We start from the raw sequence: 25,527 nt of genomic DNA, 5'->3' as shown, positions 1-25,527 counted from the left end.
TTAAGGCTTGATGCGGGTTTCATCCGTTAGTTTACTGATGTTTTATTTTCTTCTCTCTTGATTTTTAAAATATAATATTTTGATAAACATCTCTAATAATTCAATAACTAGACGCAATATTTTTAAAAAAGCATTCATTTTAGTGTTGACGCTGGGAAAAATTTACTGATTTATGACTTTATTTGTACAGGACTTTACCTAAATTATTACTTTTTGCAGTTATTATTTCATTACCGCTTTTTGCTGCTGATTGCTTTCGTTTATGATTGCTTATTGCGTTATTGATTTTCGTTGCTTTTGCGTTGATTGCAAACATATGCCGGAAAACGTTCAAAATATAACTAAAATTTAATTTTAAATTTTTATTGCATGCTAGAATTGAAAGAAATCAGACTTAAGCGAGAAATCGAAAATTTTAAATATTTCTTTTTAAAAAATTAATGCAAGTGAATAGATTTCACTTACCGTTTCATGTTGAACTCTAACGAGAAGTTCAACGAATTTTTGTCGATCCGCTATGTCTTTTAAGTATGCACCCGTACCATCAACAGATATATCTCCTTTTTTAATTCTCAACGAAAGAGCACCGCTGACGTCCAAGAATTCTCTTGCTTGAGTGGAAGTTTCAACTAATTTGTACTGAGATCGCGTGAAACTCCTGTCTATTACCTAAGGGAAAAAAAAGAGATTGAATGGTTTTAAGCCTAATACAGAGCAAAGAACTGGCTTACAGAAAAAAGAAGAAAAATAAACTTGAAAACTAAAAAAATAAGCAATGTTTGCCTTTTTTTTTCCTTAATAGTTTTTGCTTTTATTAAATGAAAACAAGATACAGATTTATAACCGATTTTAATTTGAAATGCGAGTCCTTCAACCCTATTAGACAAGTAGCGATTTATCGCTGTGTCTGCAATAGTATACAAGGGCCGTAAGTGGTGGCCATTTCATTATGGAAGCATGCTTAATAGGTGGCCACCGTTGGCACAGTATTCTTAAAGGAGGCACGGTTGCAATTCGCAATGTATATCATGTAATTTAATCCCTTTTACTTGACCTAATTTAACACTGAAAGGTAGGAGTACCGTTGATGCCGCCGCCGGTGGCAGTACTTGTAGTGCTCACTGGAGTCACAATTTCCATCACGACTCGAGGAAATGATGCCAGAATATTGTTAGTTTTCTAGTTAGTGTGTGGGGCTAATACCTACTTACTTAGGGTAAATATTAGGTGGCCCCCTCACTTCTGCATAACATAACATAACATAACTGTCCCAAAGACGGACAGTTAAAACCATGCCTTCTTCGGGATTCGAACCCGGGCCCATAGATACGGCAATCAGGGTCACTAATCATTATACCGGCTGGGCAATTAAACAGCATTTTTATTTATTTCAGCTCTTGACATATAGGGCACGCCTCGTGCTACAGGCTACAATTTAAACGTTGATCAATAGTCTAAGATTACACAGGCAATTACTAGAGCTAGCTCAAGTTTGCAATGCTCAAGTTTAAAGCAATCAGTTGCAACAGAAGGCAAAAGTCGGTCTAATTAAATTTATATACAGCTGGCAAAATTCTAACCCTACAAGAGTGCCAGAAAATCCCTCTTTCTGACTAAAATCTTGGATCTTCACTTTAGTTTAAGACCTTACGGCCTTTACTACCACGTTTTTATCTTAACTCCAATGCATAAGTAACGGCAAAAATCCAAATAATGGAGAACCTGCGCACTGCGTGCTAGAAAAACTTTTACGTACAATTGAAGCTGAACTGTTCTATTTCTTAAAGCAATATTCGATAGCATTTTCACTTGAAGATGTTGCAATTACACATATGACGTAACATAGAATGATAAAATGAGAATAATATTTACAAGTCCCGAGTAATTTTAAGATTCAGGCTGGGTACGAACTGTACTTCTAATTCATGTTTGTTTTGGCTAAGCCATTTCGCTGTCATCTCTGTATCACTCTAATTGACAGTAACTAAGTCTATACCTGCTTAATCAGGTGAAAGCAATGTCCAAAAAAACCTGCTTTACCGGATAGATAATAAATAAAATAAGTAAATATGTACAGAGAAAAAAAAATGATGCATGCAGAGATATCAGTAGTTACCAATTTGGATTGTAGTGAATTGCTCTTGGTTTCTTGTACGCTTCTTCATTAGTGGGATCGTACCCACCGATGTTTTCAACAGTATCGTTTAGAACAGTGGTGGGCAAACTCATTAGCCAAAGAGCCAAATATGAACATTACAACAATTTAAAAAAAATTGGGAGTCAAATATCCTTGTTTAGTAAACTTTTATTACACTAAATAAAACTAAATTTAATACTTAATAAATATTTATTAATGTGAACAATGTGCTTGCATCTCCTTGGAAAGTTTGAGTAAGTCAGGTTTGTATTTTGTTGTTCTTAATTTTAAGCATGATTCCAAGTTCTCATCAATAAGACTTCTCAGTTTACTCTTCATAATGTTCATGCTTGAAAAAGATTGTTCGCATACATATGTAGAATCGAAAAGAGAAAGAACAGCAAACGCGAGCTTTTTCAGCTGATCGTAAGAGTCAGGAATACTATTCCATGCGTTGAAAATGATCATGTCTTCCTTCTCCGGGTCATTCAAAGCAGACCACTTGTGTTGTGAACTAAGATAACATTTTTTCTTTTCTAATATTTCCAATTCAACACAAAGACGTTCGAATTTAGAGCGCCATATCTCCTCATTTTTTAAATCCAGCAATTGTATTTCAAAGCTACCAATGTGAATTTCAAAAGAAGAAAACTTCAACTCGGTTATCGTAGCATTAAGAGGATTTTTGACAACTAATAAAGTTGCTCTGCTGTTTTTAAATTCTTGAAACTTGCTGAGAAATGCTTCCCTCATATTTAAAATTATTGTTCTAAAATAGTGTTTATCAATAGAAAAATTATTTTCTTGGCGATGCTTCAGCAGGCTCGGAAAGTGAAACAATGTTTCCCTTTCAAAATTCTATGCAAAAATGGATAATTTGTTTTCGAATGTTATTACTTCTTCTAACATAAAAAAAAAATTAAGTTTCCTTTCCCTTGTAGTTTACGATTAAGCTGATTTAGATGAGACGTAACGTCTACCATGAAATAAAAGTTTTGGATCCACTGATCGTCTGTTAGTTCTAGATAGTGAACTCCCTTCTCAAGAAGAAATGCTTTAATTTCCGGGAAAAGGGACGCGAAACGTTTTAAAACATTCCCTCTTGATAACCAATGAAGCAGAAGATCAGCGTACTCGCTCTCCATTTCAAATAAAAATTCTTTGAATTGGCGATGATTAAGAGCTTTAGCTAAAATGGAGTTGATAATGGTAATCGCTAATTCCATAACTTTACAAATTTCTTCCGGAAATGTTTGCGCACAAAGCGCTTCTAGGTGAATGATACAATAGTAAACAAGTATCTCGTGATTAATTTTTCTTTCAAAATAGCAACAAACCCTTTTCTTACGCCGGTCATACATTTGGCCGCATCTGTTGAAATCGACACAATTTTATCGAGGGGAATCCATACACACAATTACAGCATTGGCGATATCTTCTCCACGCGTCTGACCTTTGAGTGGCAATAATCCTAAAAATGCTTCTTTAGGACCTGAATGAGACATAAATCTTACAAAAAGTGAAACTTGCGCTGTATCATTTAATATGTTACAAGACTTGTCAACTGCTATTAATAAAGCCGAAGCCAATTTCAGATTTTCGATATGCTGGGTGGTTATATTCGAAAACATTTTAATTGTTCTATCTTTAATGGTTTTGCCAGACAATGGTAACTCTTTAATTCTTTTCAGAATATCTTTGTTGTTAAAATCCCGAAATAGCTCTTCGGATGCATTTACAAAACAATTTTTTATGTATTCGTCGTCTGTGTACGGTTTTCCTCTCTTAACAATCTCTTGGCTACAAACAAAACTTGCCATATTAATATTACTGGAAGATTACATTCAGTTATTAAACACAGAAGTTGACGACTCTTGACTCTTCTGAAGTTCCTCAACTGTTTTCTTCCTAGCATCACCGGTAGGACACTTAGTGCTAAATGACGCGTGCTTTCCTGTAAAGTGTCTCTCTAAATTTGACTTCCTGTTATGCGCGAATTTCTCCTTACAAATAACGCATGTCGGAAGTCCATTCAAGTTTTGAATAAACGCAAAATTTTTGGTCCACTCAACTTTAAATTCGCGGTTTTTATCTTCCGTTTTTTCTTTGCCTTTTTTTTTTTTTTTTTTTTTTTTTTTGGTAGCCGTGTTAATTGGGGTGCCTATAAAAATATTCCAAATATATTTTTTTTCTAATGCCACCAGTACAAAATTATTATCATTATTAAATTGATGAAAATAAAAATTTAAAAAATACAATTTTATTAATATGTGTAACTGCACTAAAGAGAAAAAATAATTTTTTCCATCATCAGAATAACAAAACTTTTAATATGACCAAAAATGGAAGAAAACTTCCAACATTTGGACAAATAGAAGTTATCGAAAAATCGATTACAAATTTTGTACCGGAACCACAAACATTTACAGCAGGTGTAATAAAATCGTATAAAAATACCTGTAAGATGTGCAGTTAGATTAAAAAACAACGGCAGACACGGCAGATAAGACAAAACTGTTCACACTGCAACTGCTGCTCTGTGATGCCAATTTACACCTTCACTACTTTATAAAAAGCACGCACGCGCATGCCGGTAGCTTGTACATGGTTTATGTTTACGTTTACGAAAACTAATAAAATTAAACACTTGCGCTAAAAAGACGTGCTACGTCGAGATGCTTTTGTCTCAAACCGCGAGCGACGTGAACACCACGTCGATAGGCATTTATTGCAAAAATGAAAATAACGTGGTACACACGTCGCCTAACAACGAGATTGTTTATTTCTCGAGTTACAGCTCTGGATTGCACTCGCAGACGCGAAGCGGCGTAAATGAGACACTTTACCGCTTGTTTGTAGCGCACGGCACCGCAACCGTGAAGTTTAGTCGTAGCGCAAGTGGTTAAACTTGATGTTCGTTACGTATTTTTACAACAATATAAAATTTTAATTACTTATCTATCTTTTTACTCAAACAAAAACTTATACATGTTCTCGATTTATAGAAGAATTTTAATTTAATGTAATTTTTTTCTTACCAAGTTTTTTTTTAATGAAAATATTATTTCGCCTTTGTACCAGAGCCACATGTGGCTCTGGAGCCGCACTTTGCCGACCACTGGTTTAGATGATAGTCACGATTTGTGCAGAATTTGTTAGGTAACTTAAGAATTTCACCGTTGATGGGTTTGACTAATCTGCAAAAGTCATCAGCTTAATAATCTTAAAGCTAGTTTGCATTCTGGCGAGGAATACGGAATAAAGCAGTTAAAGTAAAGATCAAAATCATAATAACTGGTTAGTTTAACATACGAACCTTCCAAAGAAATTAGTGAAATGATCCCTAGTTATAATGAAATATATGGTGGTTCCAAAGTCTTTGATGTAATTAAGAATAAATATAGTTTGCGGCATTTATGTTTAAGTTAGAATAATAAAATGTTACTTAATTTACATCTTCCCTGCCGCCCAGCCAGTATAGTGATTGGCGTCACTAACTGCTGCGCTGAATTTGAATTCCAGGGAAGGCTTGGGTGTTTGTAAATGTATAGTGTACATACGGCATGGGAGCTTTCTAAATATGCGGCGAGCCGAAAGTCCTCTTGAGAGGTTGATGATAAGAAATGGGGTGGAATTGGATCCGTCCCCCGAGGTACTCTCCATAAAAATTGGGGCGAAACTGAGCTAAGTCGCACTGTCATCGTGGGCTTGGGCTGACTGTAGGTCAGACAAGTGAGCATTACTCAACAACAATAACAACCTCTTTCCTGTTTTCATCATTTCGCTACTAGATTCGCTCATTCCAGAATTCGCGTAGCTCTGAGTGGCAAGAAGTTTTACTATAGAGTTAGAAAAATTGCGCATAGCTGCATATGAGAGTTTTGGTCTGCCCACCGACGCTGTTTTGACGTTTAAAGCATGGAGGAAAGGATTAAAAATTTTCTACTCCGTGGTTTAACGCTTCGCTCTCTGCTAGCCACTCCGATTGTGATCTTAAACAGTGCAGTGCGAAGATAGCTTTGGGTTGTTCAGTTGTGCATTTGAATTTCTGTCGCGGTCTAGGCGAGACCTGTAGCCTCCGGTAGGATTGGATTAAATTGCTTGGATTAAACTATAGCAAGTTCAAGAAGTCTGGGGGTGAAGCCAGGTCCAAATCACTGGTAAATTTGAGTTGTACATTTTTAGTTTAACTCTCACAAGCAGTGAGGTAGAATAGAGTTACTTTATTTCCATGTCTGTTTCCATTTTTAGAGTTAGAAATTCTAGTGGGAATAATTCACCTCACATAATGTACGTAGCTCCATGATTGTAAGTAAGTTAAGTAACTTTTTTACACCCAGTTAGGTGTTACAAAACGAGAAAAACGAAAGTCGGAAGCTATGATGGAAACATCTCGTGTGAATTTTGCTACTAATTTTGTGCTGATTTTGTATTTTATTTTAAATAATAGCAACTTAGTGCACTCATCATGGATTCTAAAGTTGATAGTGACGAGCATTGCTAGGCTGGTTGTAGTGAAAAGTGTTGATCAATATAAATTTTTTGAAAAAGGGGATCTTACTCAAAAAAATTCATATTCTAGAAAATACAAGCAGGTTTTAATGCTGGCACATACCCAACCCATAGCATTATTTCCGTAAATAAATAAAAAAATATCATATAATCCTGAGTACATATGTGCATATGGACTGTAATAGTAAATGCGCACTCGTTCTGCTGATTTCGGTATGTGCTCTTGCGTTTTATTTTTTTTATATTGCACTTATTTTCTAAAAAAATTGTATATTAAAAAAAAGATTATTGATTTTTAAAACATATAAAAGAATTTTATTGTGTTTTTAACCTTAAATTTATTTTATATAATTTCTTCCTCACTATACATGATATCACAAATAATTAACTATCAATTTTATTGATTAACAGTGATACCTTGTTCAACTGCCGGTGCATATTCGGCTTTCGGACCTTTGATCATCTTTGATTCTCCGTTAATTTCATCGATCCCATGGGGAACACCTGAAATACCTCGCGTCATTGGTAACTGTACTCTATTTTATTTATTTACTTTAGATTTTAATTTCCTTTTTCCTTATTTCGAAGTAACTCCATAGATCAAATACCTGTAACCTCAATGGATGCATCCTTTGTTTGGTTTGGTTTATGTGAGTCCGGCAAAGCCTCGAAGGCTACCTGCCTTATGAAATGGATGCCTTCGTGGAGGACTTTCTAAAGGAAACTGGCTCATATGCACGTTACACATGGGAAAACCACGAAAACGCCCATGCAGCCAGCCCGTTCGTGGGATTCAAACTTCGGACCGAACTACCAGTGTTCAGCGACTTTACCGCTCGGCCGCTGGTGGGCCTACATCCTTTGAATCCCCACATATGAAAAACATTATGTTCTGCTTACACAATTACTATTTTGTAATATTACAATAAAACATCTGTATTCTTTGCAGATAGAATACCTGCAAAGTTACTAAGAATATCCCTCTCATGATTATTCAAATGTTCTATTATGTTCTTATTATTCAAATAGTCATTTCCAGATGCCACGAGTTTTCTTAGTAACATTACAGATATTTTTTGTCAGTATATTTAGAAACTTGCGTTTACCTGTAAATTTCCTTCCAAAGTACTCTGATCGAAGACGTCTGCATTGCCTTTCTGATATTTTACCAGATTAAAAGTACTTCCCAAGTACATGGCAGCAAGTACTGGAATTATGGCAGTAGTCATGGTGTATTATCTTGAAGTGAACTGTAACAGAATATCATGACAAGGGAATTTATAAATTTAAAATAAGAAAGCATTCAAATAATCATTATAAGAAACAATCATACAAAATCTGCATTCAATTATACTTCAGTTGATAAATTACATCGTATACAGTACCAGAATCTAACAAATTCAAAATTTTTTAATTCCGGAAGGTTAAAATATGTGAAATTTTGCTGAATTTTGGAGTGATCTGATGCTAACCATGTTTCAACAGTTTGTGACTTTGTGGAGTCTGACTTCCTATTTGTAAAGTATGTCATGTTAATGACTTAACATACCTTATAAATAAGTTAGAGTGTTTCCAGTCAATCCATTTTCTTATGATTTTCAACTGTAATCTTACTTCCTTTTTCGTTAGTTCTAACTAGGCGGCAAATGAGATACACGTATTTAAGACAGAGTTCTTGAAAATTTAGACAGACAACTTTTAGCAATGTCGCATTCGTAGTACTCTTCTCTGGCCCAGCTTTGCGATTTAAACACCCATCTCATCTACTAGCTACATTGAAAAGAGCGTCGAAAAACCATACTCTCTAATTTTTAATTTATCTGATTCCTTGTCTTGCACGAAAACCAGTTCTTTGGGAAAACCCTACAAGGGAGAGAGCTTAACTAATGGATTTACCGGCTAACTAATGGAATTACCACATCTAAAGACGCGTAAAGGCCCGTCCACACGAGGACGCTCCCGACGTAGTTGACGCAACTTTTTTGACGCCGGCGTAAATTCGCATGACGCAGAAGACGTAAAACTGAGTACGCTCCTGTTCAGCTTTTTCGCCCGCGACGCGCGCGTTCGTCCAATAGCCGACCGAGTTCTTATCACGTGTCATAATCAGAAAACCTTCTTGCTTACCCGTTTCAATATGGCGTCAGAACCACACAGAGATGAGTTTTTGCTTAGAAATGTGTATACAGCAATAAAATAATCACTCCATCTTCAGATTTCTCAAACCGTATATATTGGTATAAATTTAAAATTCTCATTAAAGGGAAAAACTGTATATTTATAAAGCAATGATCCGACCACTATATGCTTCACCTATTTATAACACCGTAAGTAATAGGAACCTAAATAAATTACAGTTTCTACGAAATCAAAGTTTCTGCCTTACAAAATTATCCTTAATTATTATAAATATTGGCTATATCATGTGTAATAAAAAGCTCTATAAATATCCCAATATTAAATACACCAAAAACTAACTTCAGCAATATAACATCTTCTAAAATAAAGCAGTTGACTGTGAAAGAGTATTCAATAAAATACAATTACGAAATTTTGGAGGAAAGTTACAACTTGTGTCATACAGCAATCATTTATTGAAATTTAATTAAATTACCTTTGCAGCGACTTCTACTTGTTACATTATTTTTAACAAACCCTGCTATCACAAATAGCTGAGTGGTCAGCGCGCTGCTTTGCGGAGCGAAAGGTTGCGAGTTCGAACCTCACCCGTAGCCAATACGTAAATACAGTAGTTTTTCTCATTTTGAAACGTGTTTCTTATATTTAATCATGAATCATTATATTCTTATTTTACCTATTATTATTGTTTTCATTTCTTATTTTATTCATTATTATTATTGTTTTTAATTTAGTTTAAAAATGAGCATTTCAAATAGAAATCCTTATATAATAATATATCTGCATCTCTTTATCATATATCATCTATAAATTCTCTTTATTTTTACTTTATTGCATATTTTATCATGCACATAATTTCTCATAAACTGTACAAAGTTTGAACCTCATTCTAAATTCAAAAATAAATAAAAAGAAAAACAAAAAACCAATCGTGGGGGAGTTAAAAAAATATGAAGTTGGTTTTATTATATGGTGGATGGTGTATATAAAGAGAATTAAGTAATTTAATTCTCTTTATATACTGTATTCCAAACCAATTTTATAAATCCTAATTTTCATATAATATAGAATCTGCAAGTCTGTCAAACTGGTCGATACTCATCCTGAAGTAATTAAAAAACAAGTAATATTAAAAAAACAAAATAAGTTTATAACGTTGCGCGCCTCTAACTAGCACGCAACCAAGAGGTGACTGTGAAAGCTTGTATAAACCACAGAGTCTTATAAAGGGTTTAAGTCCCTTTTTATTCAACGTAATAAATTACAATGGCGTCCTCTTGACGCTTACAGACTGTGCCCACTAGGCAGTCAAATAAAAATAAGAACCTGAAAAGAAAGTAAAGACAATATTCTAACTACGAGGCTCTCTCAAATAACTAACTCACCGCGTTTTACAAATACCGCAGCTAATTCAGCAGACTTGAAGCTCACTGGAACAATTGCAACTACTTCCCGCCAAGCACATAGGCCGCAACGCGGGGTTCTTCAATTCTCGATTTCTACCTCCGCGTTCGCTAAGTAAGAATAACTCTCCCACACCGAACTTGTTTCCTTCTATTTAAATCATACTACTTCCGCTGATAATTTGAATGCTTGCGCGTTCTACTCAAATTTACATATTCTGGCATTGGCAGTTCCAGGGGAAAGTAAGGCTTGACAGGAAAGATAGTTAAAACTTAAAATAAATGTTAGTTAAAATAAATATAAACCCTACAAGTCAATTCCTACTTAGGTCCACAAAGAAAAATTTAAAAAATACAAATAAATAAATTAAAAAAAAAAAAAAATCTGAAATGTTTCAGATTTTAAATTACGTCCAAAGGGGCGTTTTTTAACATTTTGTGTGTTACCTTTCTTTATTAAATATCATGTTCCTCGCACTTAAACCATAAGATCCAGTGCAACAGCAATATCGCAAAATAGTTTTAAAACAAGCATATCTTTAGAATTTCCGATACAGAGACTCACGCGCTGGAGATAAAAATGTTTTTTCTGCACAACGTTGCCATTGCTCGCTTTGAAATCCTTGAGTTTGTTAATCAAAAATTCGTCAAAGTTTTAAAAAATAGGAAATCCATCATAAAACAAATTTCAAATTTCAAATTTGGCCTTCCACATGCTCATATTCGTTGGAGGATTACGTTATTCAAAATTCGATGACTCTATGTACCGTTGTTTTATCACAATACGAGAAATATACATACATTTATGCAGATTTTTCATTATTTAATTTCTTCAAATATAATGCAGGACTCTAACATTTTGTGGCAACAGTTTGAAAAGTGAACCGACATTTATGAGTCCGACGCAAAATGCCAAAACGAAACTAATAGTCCTTCGGGATTCAAATCCCTTTGGACTAATAAGTAAAAATACAAACAGAATTTTTTAAAATTAAAAATTTTAAAAATTTTTATATGTGAAAAAGCTGTATTAACATCAAGTGTCATTCACTACAAGTTTAAAAAATTGTATTTGAACTTGATGAATAAAAAGCATTTTATGTACTGAAAATTTGAACAAGATATAGGGAGAGTGTGAGATAATAGTAGGAATTTAATAATTCCGGATATTCCTTTCGTAAACGAGGCAGTAAAAAATAAAATCTAAAATCTCTTTGAACATAAATAAATCTTTCGGACCCATTCTTGTCATTTTTTGCGGTTTTGCCTCTGCTTAATAATTGCACTTAATAGTAAAATTTCAGCTATTAAAAAAAATCATCTGATTCGGACAACTTGCCGCAAACATACAGAAGCACGCGAAGTAATAAGATACAGCTCTGTTGACGCTATATTACAGCGTCACGTGATTTTTGCGCAAAATAATTCTATTGGTTAAACGCACTCTTCGCAAGCGTACTCGTTTGGACGCTTTTACGCTGGTAACGTAAAAGCGCGTTCGTCAGCTACGTTTCGAGCGTACTCGTGTGGACGGGCCTTAAGACTAGGGGAAACATTTCCAAGAAATGAGCTTCACCTTCTCTTACCAATGGAGGCTTCCAAGATGAAAACTGTTTCACTGGAGCCGATGTTCCGGCTAGCTGAGACGGGAGTATTTCTTTTAGCCATTTTGCTAGCCTCAGTCAGTCGCGCATTTAGTAAATTTGCGCCAGTGTTTTTAGAGAGTTTGCAATGTATGCTTCAGTATCTTTGTAAATATTAATCTTTATGTAATTATTTTTGAATTTTAAATTCTCATCTCTGTTAATTTCTAGCCTACAGAGTTAAAGGAGACATTTCTGTTAAATTATTCCCTTGTTAAACGGAAGTCTAGTGTCCAGTAATTAAAATAAATCATATTTTAGAAAAATCATATTTTACAAATGACAAAAAATGTGTTCATAATATGCAGCTTAATCCTTTCGTTTTACAGGCAATACTCGTCGAATAGATCCTTCTAAATTTTCTTCTAGATTCGTCCATACACTAGACTCCATCAAAAATACATTACTGTCCTGGAATTACGTTCCTTCGAAAGCTGCATCATTGTCTATGAACTTACTCCTTTTGTTTCAAAATAAGTATTAGAGTTGTACATTTCTGTTGTGAATACTACTATTTTCCTTGGGTTTTCAAGCTAATTGCATCGATGAGGACAAGATTAGTTAATCGTAAAGCAGCCTAAACATGCTATTTCATTATTTTTATGTTTGACGAAGAGTGTTAGAAACTCGGAAAAACGAACAACAGCAACACCTCTCATAGTCTTACTTCGATCGATCTATTCACTATACTCACAATTTGAAAATTTCAAAAATAGAATAAAATAAAATACATTTTCATTCAGCAAAATAAAAATGAATTCCAAAAAGGAATTAATAACCCAAATTAACTATCTTAATGCATAAATGATTTAAGTGGGACTTTTAACTGAATTTGGAAGAACTAGAATCCAGAAACGTTACCAAAAGTATAAAATAAACATGCCAGAGTCAACGGCAAGTAATATGATGACCGTAGGGAAATATATCATACCATGTTGTACAAATGATTTCATTTATTTGGAAACTAACTTTGCTGAAGTCTCTAATAACATATTGGAAATTCTACAGCAACTTGTTTCGAGCTTTCATTAACGTAATTAAAAGCATGAAATCGCATACCAGTCAAGCTAGATAATGAAACACTTATTAATATAGGTAAACAATGCGATTATGAAGAACTGATATTCAACTTAGACAACGAAGATCGTGTCGTAGTGCTTGCATGAGCATCAACAGTTGAAAAGCTATAAAAACTACTGGAATGGTTGAAACACTGTCACAGCATATTCCGGAAGCTGATGTTAATGTTGAACGTAGCCTTAAAAACTTGTCAAGCGCTAAATAATTATTACAAAAAAATCTGAAAGTTTTTCAGATTTTACATTACGCCCAAAGGGGAGTTTTTTAACGTTTTGTGTGTTACCTTTATTTATGAAATATCATGTTCTTCACATTTAAACCATAAAATTGAATTCAACCGCAATATCGCAAAATAATTTTAAAATGAGCCTATCTTTAGAATTTCCAATACACAGTCTCGCGCGCTGGAGATAAATTTTTTTTTCGAACAGTGTTGCCATTCCTCGCTTTGAAATAGTTGTGTTTCGTAATAAAAAATTTGTGAATGTCTGACAAATATGAAATAGATAATAAAACAAATTCCAAATATGGGCTTCCACATGCCCATGTTCTATGGAAGATTACGTTATTCAAAATTTGATGGCTCTAGCTACCGTTGTTTTATCACAATATGAGAAACATACATACATTTATGTAGATTCTTCATTATTTAATTTCTTTAAGTATAATACAGGGATGTAATAGTTGGGGGCAACAGTTTGAAAAGTGTATCAACGTAGACAGTGAATCGACGCAAAATACGAAAACGAAATTAATAGCCCCTTTGGGCTAAAAAAAGGAATGACGAGAAAAACCGAAGAAGAAAATGCGCAAACATCGAAAGGGTAGTTTTTAGAAAATAAGAAATCTTATGTGGGTAAGACATGTCCTCTCCCACCAACTGCATGTTTAATTAGCAACGAGTTTTAGGTAAAGTATCATTTCCGGTCGATCATTTGCAAACAAAATCTAATATGTTGTTCTAATAAATGCAAAGAGAATGTAATACGAAATTCTGGATTATATTTCATTAGGTATAACTGGCCATTTGTAAAAACTGGCTTTTTAGACTAATATAATCAAAAGTTTGCTCATTTATTTCCTTATTAAAAATCATATTTTTATTAGAATAACATATTGATTAATTGGTTTTTAATCAAAGAAAATTAAGTGTTTGTAATATATCGGGTTTTAACGAAAGTTTCCCGCCACCGCAAATATCGTCTGCGCAAACAGTTCGCATTGGCATGTTGAATCATATTTTGTCAAACGATTTTTGGCATTTGAAAGAAAAGACTTGTTTTAAAGCTCTCTGTTATGAAATTTGTAAAAAAAGTATCATTAAGGTGTCTGAAATGGAACTATCACGCTACCAGATTCGAACCATCATTTACTTCCAGTTCTGTTGCAAAACGTCAGCTACAGAACATCACCACATCATGTGTTCAGCTTTAAGTACTAATGTTGTATCATATGACTCTGTGAAGGTTTGGTATCGAAAGTTCAGAAACAAGAACTGGGCATTCAAGAAGCAGAATGCTGAATGCCGGCCTACTGATGTTGATGAGGCTCGTCTGCCAGAAAATGTGAAAGAAGATCAGCAGGCAACTATTTGAGAGCTTGCAAAGGAGTTAGACGTTAGTGCCACGTCTTTGGGTGCCGCATGAGCTGATTCAAGTAGATAAGGACAGACATGTTTGGGGACTGCACTAATCTGCTCGAATCAACGCAAGCATAAAATTCTGGACCGGATCTTCACTTACCGAAGGGGGATTTACTTCAACACTACATGCCGAAAAAGGGATTGGTCTGCGCCCGGTGAGCCAGTCGGTAGCGTCGCAAAGCGCAATTTGTCTGACAAAAAGATCATGCTTTGTTTCAGGTGGGATTGCTATGGTATTATCGACAAAGAGTACCTGGGAAAAGGTAAAACCCTTGACAGTAAGGTGCACAGGGAGATGCTAGTCCTTGTTGATGCTGCTTTCGAGGAAAACGTCGAACTGAGTTCCGGAGCAAAAACTTAATGGTTCATCAAGAAAATGCAAGACAACATGTATCTGCATTCACTGGCTGGACTCTGTATGCATTCGGATGAGATATCTTTTGCGACACATACCATATAGCCCCGACATTGCTCCTTCGGATTTCTACTTTCTTTCACACCTGCAGTTAGATCTTGCCGATGTTATCTTCTATTCCGCAGAGGACATCAGACATGAGGTTGATCTGTTTTTGGACTCGCGGCCACCGAGTTTCTGGGCTGAAGGCTTTGAAAAACTATCAAAAAGTTGATAGAAAATTATAGATTTGACTGGTGATTACTACCCGCACTTAATATACTGCTTTCATGTTTTTTTTTTTTTTTTTTCCTAACTTGAATGTGTTTTGGCGGAAAACTTTCGTTACAAGCAGATATTTAAAATAAGCACTTTGGAACGAATACCATATTTTAATTTTCTTCTGTGTTATTTCTAAGCTGTCAACAAATATAAATTCATTTTGATCTGGACGTGTTTCCTCGCGATATTTAGGTACAGTACTAGTTCAACTGCAACAATATATTACGCTGATTGCTCCAAAACAGAAAATCGTAATAGGCTTCAAGTAATGTACAACTTTCGGTTGTCCCTTAAAAACTGTTATGGGTTTAAAGTATTACCATCGATTATGCGATTTCAAGGGAAATCGAATCAGAGTTTCATATAAACGCAGTATCATGGACGAAAAAAATCGTCACGCCCATGCATGCATACACGTAGACACTTAGACATCATAGTAAAAATAGTATAAACATGTAGTGGGGATCCTAATTCGTGTTTATTCTCTGACAAATTATTATTGAATTTTGGACCAAACATGCTACCTCTCTTACTTTTCAGAAGTATATAGCTTGAAAAGTGGTAAAAATACTTATGAAAAACATATATTTAAAAAAATAATTTCTAATGAAGACATTTGAAATTATTAATCTTGTATTATTTATTCTAAAACAGGCATAGTTTGATTTTGGAATCAGTTATCATTTTATGCATGTAATTAGCTCTTACATTAATCCAGTTTCAAGCTCTTCGACATATTTGCGGGACCGAATGCCCGGACTATGCGAGGTATTGATATACGTGTTTTAAAAGTGGATTGGATGCGATTTTAAAACTATGCAAAAATTAAGCAAGATGAATGAAAATTTCAGACTAAGTAGCTACGCATTGCAATTACAAAAAATATTCCAAAATTCATTTGACTATTTTACCTACAACACAGTAAAAATAATAATAATAATAAAAATAAATACGGTATCGTACTTGTTTGCGACCAGAGACTTCAACTTCGATTAATCAAGAAACCAGTTTAAAGTTAAACACTGTTTTAATACTTTTATCTAACCATGCCAGAATGCAAATCTTTTATAATACAAAACTGAGTATTATTCTTTCTTGTTATTTTTACAAATACCCACCAGAACCAGAGCGAAAGAGTACCAGAAGGAAATTCATATGTTAAATATGACACGTCTTTTAGAAGGAACAGCATCATACTAACCGTTACATTTAGAAAATGAGGTATCAACTGAAAGGTTGTTTAAAACGATTAAGAAAGGGTTGAACGATATCATTTAAAAAGGAAAAGAAGCATATCATTTGAAGTCATTTAAAAGTAAACTGCTGTTAAGCAAAGATTGCTTTAATACAACTGAATTTAAACTTTTAAACAAAAATCACATTTAAGCTTCAGCAGTTTAGTATGGAATGCTAGAAATGAAAATCACAGACAGATGGTGAAATTCAAAACGCAACCATTTAACAGTTTGGAATTTTGATTAATTTAATAAAATTTTGAAAATACATTAGTAACGTTCAACACGTGAAAAATAAAAATAATTTTAAAATCAATAAAAAATTAGAAAAAAATACGTACTTTATGCCAAGGACATGTACGAGAAGTTATGCTTTGAACAGAAGAGAATCCTTGCTTTCTGCCAACATATCCTGGATTTAACAAAATCTGCAGCTTGAAATCTTATCATTTAGTTCGTGAGAAGAAAAGCAACTGTTCTGTGTATCTCGAAATTCGTTATCTGAAAAAGTTTGCATTTATAATTATGCGATATCTCCAAAGTACGTTTAAAAGTGCTCGAATTTAAATAACATAAATTTAAAACAGAAGTTAAGGAAAATAAAGTAAACAAAACTTTAACATGTTCTAAATTCTTTTACATGCAGTGATTTTCTGTTTAGATGCAAGAAAAGTATATAATAGTTAGTGATAATCAAATATTTTATTGATAAAATTTGAGAACAAGTCACAAATTTCGAAAGAAAATATTGGAAACTACTTTTCCTTTGCCTGATTTAATTCTTCGCTTTTCAAACCTTTTAGGAGCGCAGTCCCCATGTATACGCTAGTTGTGATTTATATCGACCCACATGCATCTTTCTCAAGAAAAGAAAGAGAAAGGACAGATTTAGAAGAAAATAATGTTATATTGGGTTAATAGTTAATAAACTTGTATTATTGGTATGTATAACTATTATTAGTTAACTAATGCAATTAATTCATAAATGCAAATTAATAAATACGCTGCTGGCCATTAAAATTGCAACACCATGAAGGAAAAGATATTTATTATACGTAAACAGTATGATATGAAGACAAAATGATTAAATTTGTAAGCAGTTTTGGGGTTTACAGGGGTGCGAAATCAGTAGAAACAGCTACCAGCCCTGGTAGCTAAAGCGGCCCTTATCCGGTTCGGCATTCAGTTGAACTGGGCTTCGATGACAGAAACGGGCATTAAAAGCAGCATGGAACTCATTCCATGCTGCTTCAAGTCCATGCCACACGTCATCAATCGTATTAGCTGGAGAGGGATGGCGAGCCAGTCTCCCAGCAACCTATGATCAGATGTTTTCAATGAGTCGCAGAACTGGAAACAGCGCAGGCCAGGGCAACAATCAAATATTCTGTGTATCAAGGAAGGGTAGAACACGACGTGCAACATGCGGTCTTGCATTATCTTATTGGAAAATACCGTTTGGCAGTTCTCGAAAGTACAGTACAACCACTGGACGTAAGATTTCAGAAATGCACCGATCTGTGTTCAAATTACCCTCGATCTGAACTAGGGATGTGCTTGTAGTGTACCCAATGGCCCAAACCATCACACTAGGTGCAGGGTCCCTAGTCCCTATGCCAATATCGAATGCAAGCTACTATGTGCAGTCTCCTCGGAGCCTCTAGACATGTATACGGCCATCAGAATATTGCACTCAGAACTGGGACTCGTTTGAAAAGACGACATTGTGCCACTCCTGTATTCAGCCTTTTTCGTTCGGCTCACCGGTGTCGCCGTCCCTCTATATGCTGCATTAACAAGCGAAGCCGAAGTAATGGACATTGTGCTGATAGTTCACGCTGCTACAAACTTCGACGCACCGTATTAGCGCATACTGGGCGTGCTGCAAACATGCCCATTTTCTGACTAATGGCCGTTTATGTGGTTCTACGTTTGGTTTTGTAGGGATGACCTCACAAGATTTCTGTCCTCTCGGGCGTTAGTCAAGGAAGGGCGTTGAGATCATACATGCCGTTCAGTATGACCCTCAGCAACTCATTGATTCCATATTCGCATGACAGTGGTTGGATGTCGACCAGTGTGACGGGTGATATCGCGGAACGATAACCCACACTCTCGATAGGCAACAATAATGCCTCTATCGAATTCTAACATTTGCTGGTAAGCATTTCTTCTTATTATTCGAGGCATAACACGATGTTCTGAGTAAACTCTGACCTTACAAAACGCTTTCCGAATGAGAAATTCACTACACAACATTTCTTATATGCAGTGTGTTAGATGTCGTTTCTCCTTCCTGCGTCGTCTAAGTGCGTTGAAATACTAATTAATAATTTGCATATCCCAACCTCTTCTTCCTTTCAAGTGATTTTGATGTTCGTCAGATTATTCCTTCTTGGTATTGTAATTTTAATGGCCAGCAGTTTAATTTTAATTAAGTGTATATAATTATATAGAAAAATAAAAGTCTTAATTTTTTACGACAAACAAGAAGTTACTAATTCAGAAGTTAAACAACAACTATTATTGTGTCTTAATTAAACAAGAAGTTGTGATGTAAACCCAAACTTTGAAAATCACCTTGAGAATCTGTTGATTCTGTTAATTCAATTACTGTAAAGGCCCTTATTTTCGCGAGGCTTTAATTTTCGCGATTTTCGCGAGCCCGTCGTAATCGCGAAAATTTAAGCCTCGCGAAATCCTTTTTTTTTTTTTTTTTTTTTCCTGCCTCAAATAATAATAAAAAATAAGAAATTTTTCACTTACTCAAAATTCAATTATTTATTGTACAGTTACAAGCTTTTTATTGACAACTTTCTTTCTTATAACTATTTTTGAATGATATACAACTATATTTCTCGAATATAAAACAATAAAATTAACAGAAGGCAGCTCATTCACTTAGAGTACTATTTATACCAGCTTCTTTGAAGCCATTCAAAATTATCTCATGTTTGGCTTCAATACCGTTAAATACGCGCACAAGCCAAGAAGCGTGAATCGGTTTTAGTCGTAATATTCGCAAGTCCACAGATTCTTTTTCCTCTAGAAACTGAAGCTCATTAGAATACCACTCAATAAACTCATTCTTGAGCAAACGCTTGAACTCGCCATTTACAGTTAAGTCCAAAGGTTGGAGCTCTCCTGTGCAGGAAGCGGGCGCAAAAACTAGAATAATATCCCTCTTCTCTAGTTCAGTTACAAAAAGAGGATCTTGGTGTGCCTTAAAAACGTCGAACAATGCTATACCAGGTTGTTCTGGAACTAGCCCGAGAAGGTTTCTCTGCTTGTCGTAATAAGGTACCAGAAATTCTTAAAATAATAAGGTACAAGAAATTTTTTAAATACTTTATGCAAAAGATGTACTTTTGGAATTTTTCAACTTTCTCTACTTAGGTACTTTTGAAATTTTTCGACTTTCGGTTCTGTTCATATAAAATTCGCGAAATTTTCAACTCGCGAAGTCACCGATATATTCATTTTCACGAAAATAAGGGCCTTTACAGTATTAAACATTTGCTACAGTATAAAAAATACTCCGGGAGTAATTAAACGATATACAAACGAAATATTTGGGATTTAAACTATATATTTGGGACAAACCACTTCTAGAAAAAGGGGAGAACGTAGTAACACAAAAAAGTTCTCGTAGTCAAACTACTGCAAAAACTTTTACGTTATAGACTGCAATCCGGGAACTTTTGAATCCTACAACGTAATTCGAAATGATACAACTGGTGAGTGAATCCGAATCCATGATACAGCTGGTGAATAAATTAAGACTTAAAAGGATTAAATGTAACTTCATGGCTATAAGAGCTATAAGAGCATTCCATAAATAAAACTCTTCAGATTCAAACACATCAAAATGTCCATTTTAGAACGGAAGAGGAACATGCCAAAGTGAAACATAAAATTAGCAAAGCAACAACTTTGTGTTTGGCGTAGATTTAGTCAATAACTCGATCGATATCCAGGGAAGAGGTGAATGCAGGGCCGGACACCCGGACGGCTTTTTATGACAAATCGGATATCATCCGGAACCCGCAACTGTCTAGTGGAACACTGGTTTTATGTTACACAGCGTACGCTACAATTGGCCATTCATATACATATACTTAATTAATACAGTAACATACACATATCGTAGCACTTACATACAGTTAGTCACAAAAGTTTGCGTACAGACTAAATTTAAAATTTAAAAAACACTTAAAGCATAGAAAAATGTATTTTAATCATTGCATTTTTTTTTTCTTCTGTAGCTAAAATTGTAAGCTTAAATAAAAAGTAAATAATATCAGTGTAATACTTTTTACATATTTTCAAAAATATATTTTGTCAAAAAAAGTCAGAAATTCCCTCCAATAAGTCTGCGTACACTTTAAAAAAAAAAGCAAAATATAAGTTTTTTACATTACTTCAATACTTTGTAGGATATCCTTTATTCTTCAAAACAGCTTGCAGACGTCTGGACATTGACTGAACTAGTTTTTCAGTGTCATCCGACGTAAATTTCGCCCATTCTTCCTGCAATTTACTAATTAGGTTATTTCGTGACGTAATATTGTGTTTTCGAATTCGTTTCTCCAATTTTGCCCACAAATGTTCGATTGGATTGAGGTCTGGTGACTGTGGAGGAGTACGCAACTGTCTTGGAGTGTGATAGAGGAGATATTCCTTCACAATTTTAGCTGTATGTTTCGGGTCTTTGTCTTGTTGGAAAATAAAGGTATTAGAAAGGTTTAAATTTCGAGCACTGTCTCGTAGATTTTTCTTCAGAATATCCAGATAAACATACTTATCAAAGAATTTTAACAATAATGTGAAAATTTCCAACTCCTTACGACGACATACACCCCCATACCATCACACCGCCAACTCCATGTTTGACAGTTGGATTTAAATTTCTCAGATTCAGTTCTGTTCCTGGTTTTCTCCATACAATAGGGTGGCCATTAACTTTAAATATTGTAAATTTACTTTCATCTGGCCAAATTACATTGTTCCAGAAGTCCTGGGAAGAGTTTAAATATGTTTTGGCAAAAGCAATTCTTTTCTTTCTATTTGTCTCGGAAATGTAGGGCATAGACCTAGGTTTGCGTCCATGATAATCGGACTTTCGCAGCACTTTTCGTACAGTTTCAGGAGAAATTTCCTTGTTGCTAGTTAAAAAAATGTCTTTTGCAATGCTTGCAGCAGAAAGTTTAGGATTTTTTTTAATTCGTAAAAGAATTTTTCTTTCTTCTCTCTGCGTCAAGATAGTTTTGAATAACTCTTTGCACACTAGAAAATGGTTTTTCAATGGTTTTACCAATATAACGAAGAGTTTTACCTTCATCTCTCAATTTGATAATTAGTTGTCTCGTAACTAAAGGAATTTCTTTATTGTTTGTCATTTTCGTCAAAGAAAATAGAAATAGCAACTTCCAATCAACGTGAAATTTGCTTCGGAGGTCAATGACCTTGAAAGTATAACCTTCTTTGTATTCTCAAATTTGAAGTTTAAAAGTTAGATAAGAAATCCCCCGCCTCCTTCGCGTTGTACGCAAACTTTATTGGCTTTGATTTCTGGCCACTTATCTATTAAAAATTAGTGTGCATAAATTATTAAATATGAAAATATTACAGTTAAATAATTTCAAAGTCCCTTATTGAAACTAAATATTTAAAAAATAAAACTTTAAGAAACTACTCTTTTCGTACCCTAAAATTTGGATTTGATATTACTTTTCTTGATGTACGCAGACTTTATTGACTAACTGTATATATATCCTGTCATTAAAGATATATATAAAACTGGATAAATACTGGAAAAACAGATGCCTACGAAAAAATCATATTCACGCCCCGATGTATACGCACCATGACATATACGAGACATGCATATAGATCTATCTAACTATTATTTAAACATCTACATACTAATAAATATGATAAATGTTGGAACAGCACATACATATGAAAAATAAACCTATATATTCTAGTAAATGTGAAAAATATTGGAAAAGCAGGTACATACGAAACATCATATACACTGCGAGGGGAAAAAAAAAAGGAAAAAAAAAAAAAAAAAAAAGAAAGGATAGTTCCTATATCTCCCGTTCTACTAGGCCGATTGACGAAATTCAGCTTGAGTTTTCATGTCTCGAAAGCGCGGCTTAGGATATGTATTAGATTTATATATAGCATTGTTCTAATATAGTTATTTTGACAGAAAATCGAACTTTATCTGAAAAGACATGCAATTTGTTTTTCCATATTTCGATTCTACGTCTCGAATTATGCCTAAGTGTCAAATTTTGTAAAATTTGGTGAGAAGTTTACGGAGAAATTCAGAAATTTATCTTGACGCATTTTTTTCCGATCAAAAAGATCCTCCATCTTCCGGCAAAAATTGTAACGAAATTTAGAAATTAAGTTAATAGAATTTTAAAAGCGTTAGGAGGTGCAGGATTGGACTTTAAAGTCATTAACTAAACAACATAAATCTTTCTGAATGTATAAAGCTTCAAGAAAATACTAAATGTTTTAGCGGTGAAAGACTTGCTAATATCAGTAATATTGGGGTTGATTTCCTTACGCGCAGCTAGCGCGAATCTTCTAGAATTCTACGTTGCAGGTACACATGGGCCTTCTTCCATGCCTTCTTGAGAAAGCCGTTTGGTTTAAGCGGAGCGCCGGCTACATTTAAAAAATTTTAAAATGCCATGGATATAGTTTTAAGGCCAGTTTTGTGTAAAAGTACAATAATTTAAGCTGGGTGACACAATAATCACCAGCGAAATGATAGACGAACACATTAAACATTTGGAGAAAGTTTTTGCCTTGCTTAAGGAGGCCGGCTTCAAAATAAACCTGAAGAAATGCAAGTTTGCTGCCAAGGAATTGCGATACCTTGGGTACAAAATTTCAAGTAAGAGCATCGAAACCGGCAATTCCAAGATATTAGCAATTAAAAGCTACCCTTCCCCAAAACACGACTAAGAAATTATCTTCATTTTTGGAATTGTGTTCCTATTATAGAGTATTCATCAGACTTTGCAAAGATTGTTGAGCCTCGTTTAGTGCTTAAACGAAAGGAAACCAGGTTTTCTCGGACAGCCGAGACGAACATGGCTTTCGAATAATTAAAAAAAGCCCTAATTAATGCTCAGTCCTCAAATTCCCAGAAGGTGAACAAAATCTAAAGATTGCTGCGGATGCATCCGATCACGCAATTGCTGTGGTTCTTTCCCAAAAGGGGCAGCCAATAGCTTTATTTTTATTTATTTATTTATTTATTTTTTTTTTTTTTTCTTTTCAAAAACTCGTAACTCAACTCAAAGGAACAACTCGGCAACAAAGCAAGAAACGCTCGCTGTTTTATTAGCTGTTCAGAAATTTCGCATTCACATCGGAAGTGCTCCGGTAACAGTATACTCGGACCGTGCGGCAGTCGGTCGCTTGTATTCGGGGAAAAATCTGTCGCTCCGCCTGATACGGTGGACATTAAAATTAGAAGAATTTAATTTAATTATAAAACATATGCCTGGAAAAGAAAATTTAGTAGCCGATGCCCTTTCAAGAATAAAAATTGATGACAAGGGGAATACAGTCAAGCGTGCTATGCTCACTTCAAAAGTTATTGAGTCCCGTGAGTCTATCAATGAAGAATTAAGAAAGGATCCTGAATTCAATCCTGAATTCGGCGCATTACGAAATAATTGATAAACTACTGTTTTACACGAAGATAACAAATTCGAATCAGGAATACCGACCAGTAATCCCAGCGAGTCTACGGTTAAATATTCTAGAAGAACTCCATGACTCTCCGAAGCAGGACATCTTGGAATTCGAAAAACCACACACAGGATCCGCGAAGCGGTTTATTTTCCGCAGTTGCAGAGGATAATTACGGCGTATGTCAGGTCGTGCCACTTGTGTCAATTAATAAATTATGTTAATTACAGCCCGTATGGGTATTTAAAAATATAAAGACCACTTCTCAAATTAAATGGTTGGCATTGATTTCCTCGGACCCTAGCCTAGAACAAAAATAAATAAAAATAAATGTTTGTTAACCATAGTTGATCATTTTTCAGAATGGGTAGAAATAGTCCCCCTTAAATGAGCTTCTGCTAAAACAGTCCCAGATTCGTTTTTAAATAAGTATATTTTAAAATACGGGGCTCCACTTAAAATATGTATGGGTGATTTACATTATTGAAAAAATTATTGATTTGATTAAAAGAACACTAATGTTTATGATAACATTACAAAGTTGTTGAAAAATTTAAAATACACCAGACTTCTATTTATTTTTTCCCTTTACTTTTATGTATTTACTTGTTTAACCTCTGGCCTTATTATTTACCACATTTCAGTTTGTAAGCATCCTAAGTTTTACTAACGTTTATTTTATTTTAAATCTTTACTATCACTTCTTATTTTCTATTTCCGGCCAGAATTAAAAGCTTTAACTTATTTATGCAAATTTGTCTTGCTAACGCCAAGTACTTAAATTGTGGCTTTTTGCCAAGCAAGAGAGAGGAAGGAGTTATTAGAAGCAGGCCGCTTGCCATAGTAGTTTTACTCGGTTGCTGGTTGCCTTCAAGGCCAGAGGTTTAGTCCTCTTGATAAGTTCAAACGTATCGTAGTTTTAGCAGCTCTCTGTACTACATATGGATTTTTGTTAAATAACGGCCAATCTTAAAGTTAGGCACTTGTATATTAATTCAAAGTTAGTTTTAGTTAGAGTTTTAGTTAGCAGTTTTATATTCTTACGTTCAGACCACAAGTGGTTGGTCTCTGTATTCCGAAGTTCCGGAAACCTCTGTAAAGATAGAAAAATAAAGGGTTTCGTATACCCTTCCTGTGTGTATTGTCTACTTCACAATTTATTGAACATAGCTTGAGTAAGCTCCCTGTGCCGAGTCAGGACAGTTCATGTTTCCAAAGCAAGTAAAGAGGAACACAAGTCCTGATAAGTTTAACATGTGTTCCTTAATTTACTTTGAAAATACCGTGCATTTACAAATGTCAATTTTTTTTTTTTTTTTCGGATAAGAATTTTACACA

General features: G+C 34.5%; 1 protein-coding gene across 1 annotated transcript in view; it reads right to left on the bottom strand.

The window, feature by feature from the left end:
• The window catches only part of LOC118197255 (uncharacterized), a 38,396-nt gene extending 21,442 nt beyond the window's left edge, over window positions 1–16,954 (bottom strand). The window contains exons 1-3 of the mRNA XM_085824953.1: window positions 16,809–16,954; window positions 7,756–7,899; window positions 466–669 (exon numbers count right to left, since the gene is read on the bottom strand). Coding sequence (XP_085681079.1) covers window positions 466–669; window positions 7,756–7,878 — 327 coding nt within the window. The 5' untranslated portion in view covers window positions 7,879–7,899; window positions 16,809–16,954. The remainder of the gene's footprint in view (window positions 1–465; window positions 670–7,755; window positions 7,900–16,808) is intronic.
• Between the last annotated feature and the right edge of the window lie 8,573 nt (window positions 16,955–25,527).

Source organism: Stegodyphus dumicola, chromosome 10, assembly GCF_044657685.1.
Source record: "Stegodyphus dumicola isolate Sdum_Otavi_A_Nest chromosome 10, ASM4465768v1".
Lineage (NCBI taxonomy): Eukaryota > Metazoa > Arthropoda > Arachnida > Araneae > Eresidae > Stegodyphus > Stegodyphus dumicola.
Note: the sequence above shows the minus strand (reverse complement) of the source record. Positions and strands in the feature narration are given on the sequence as shown.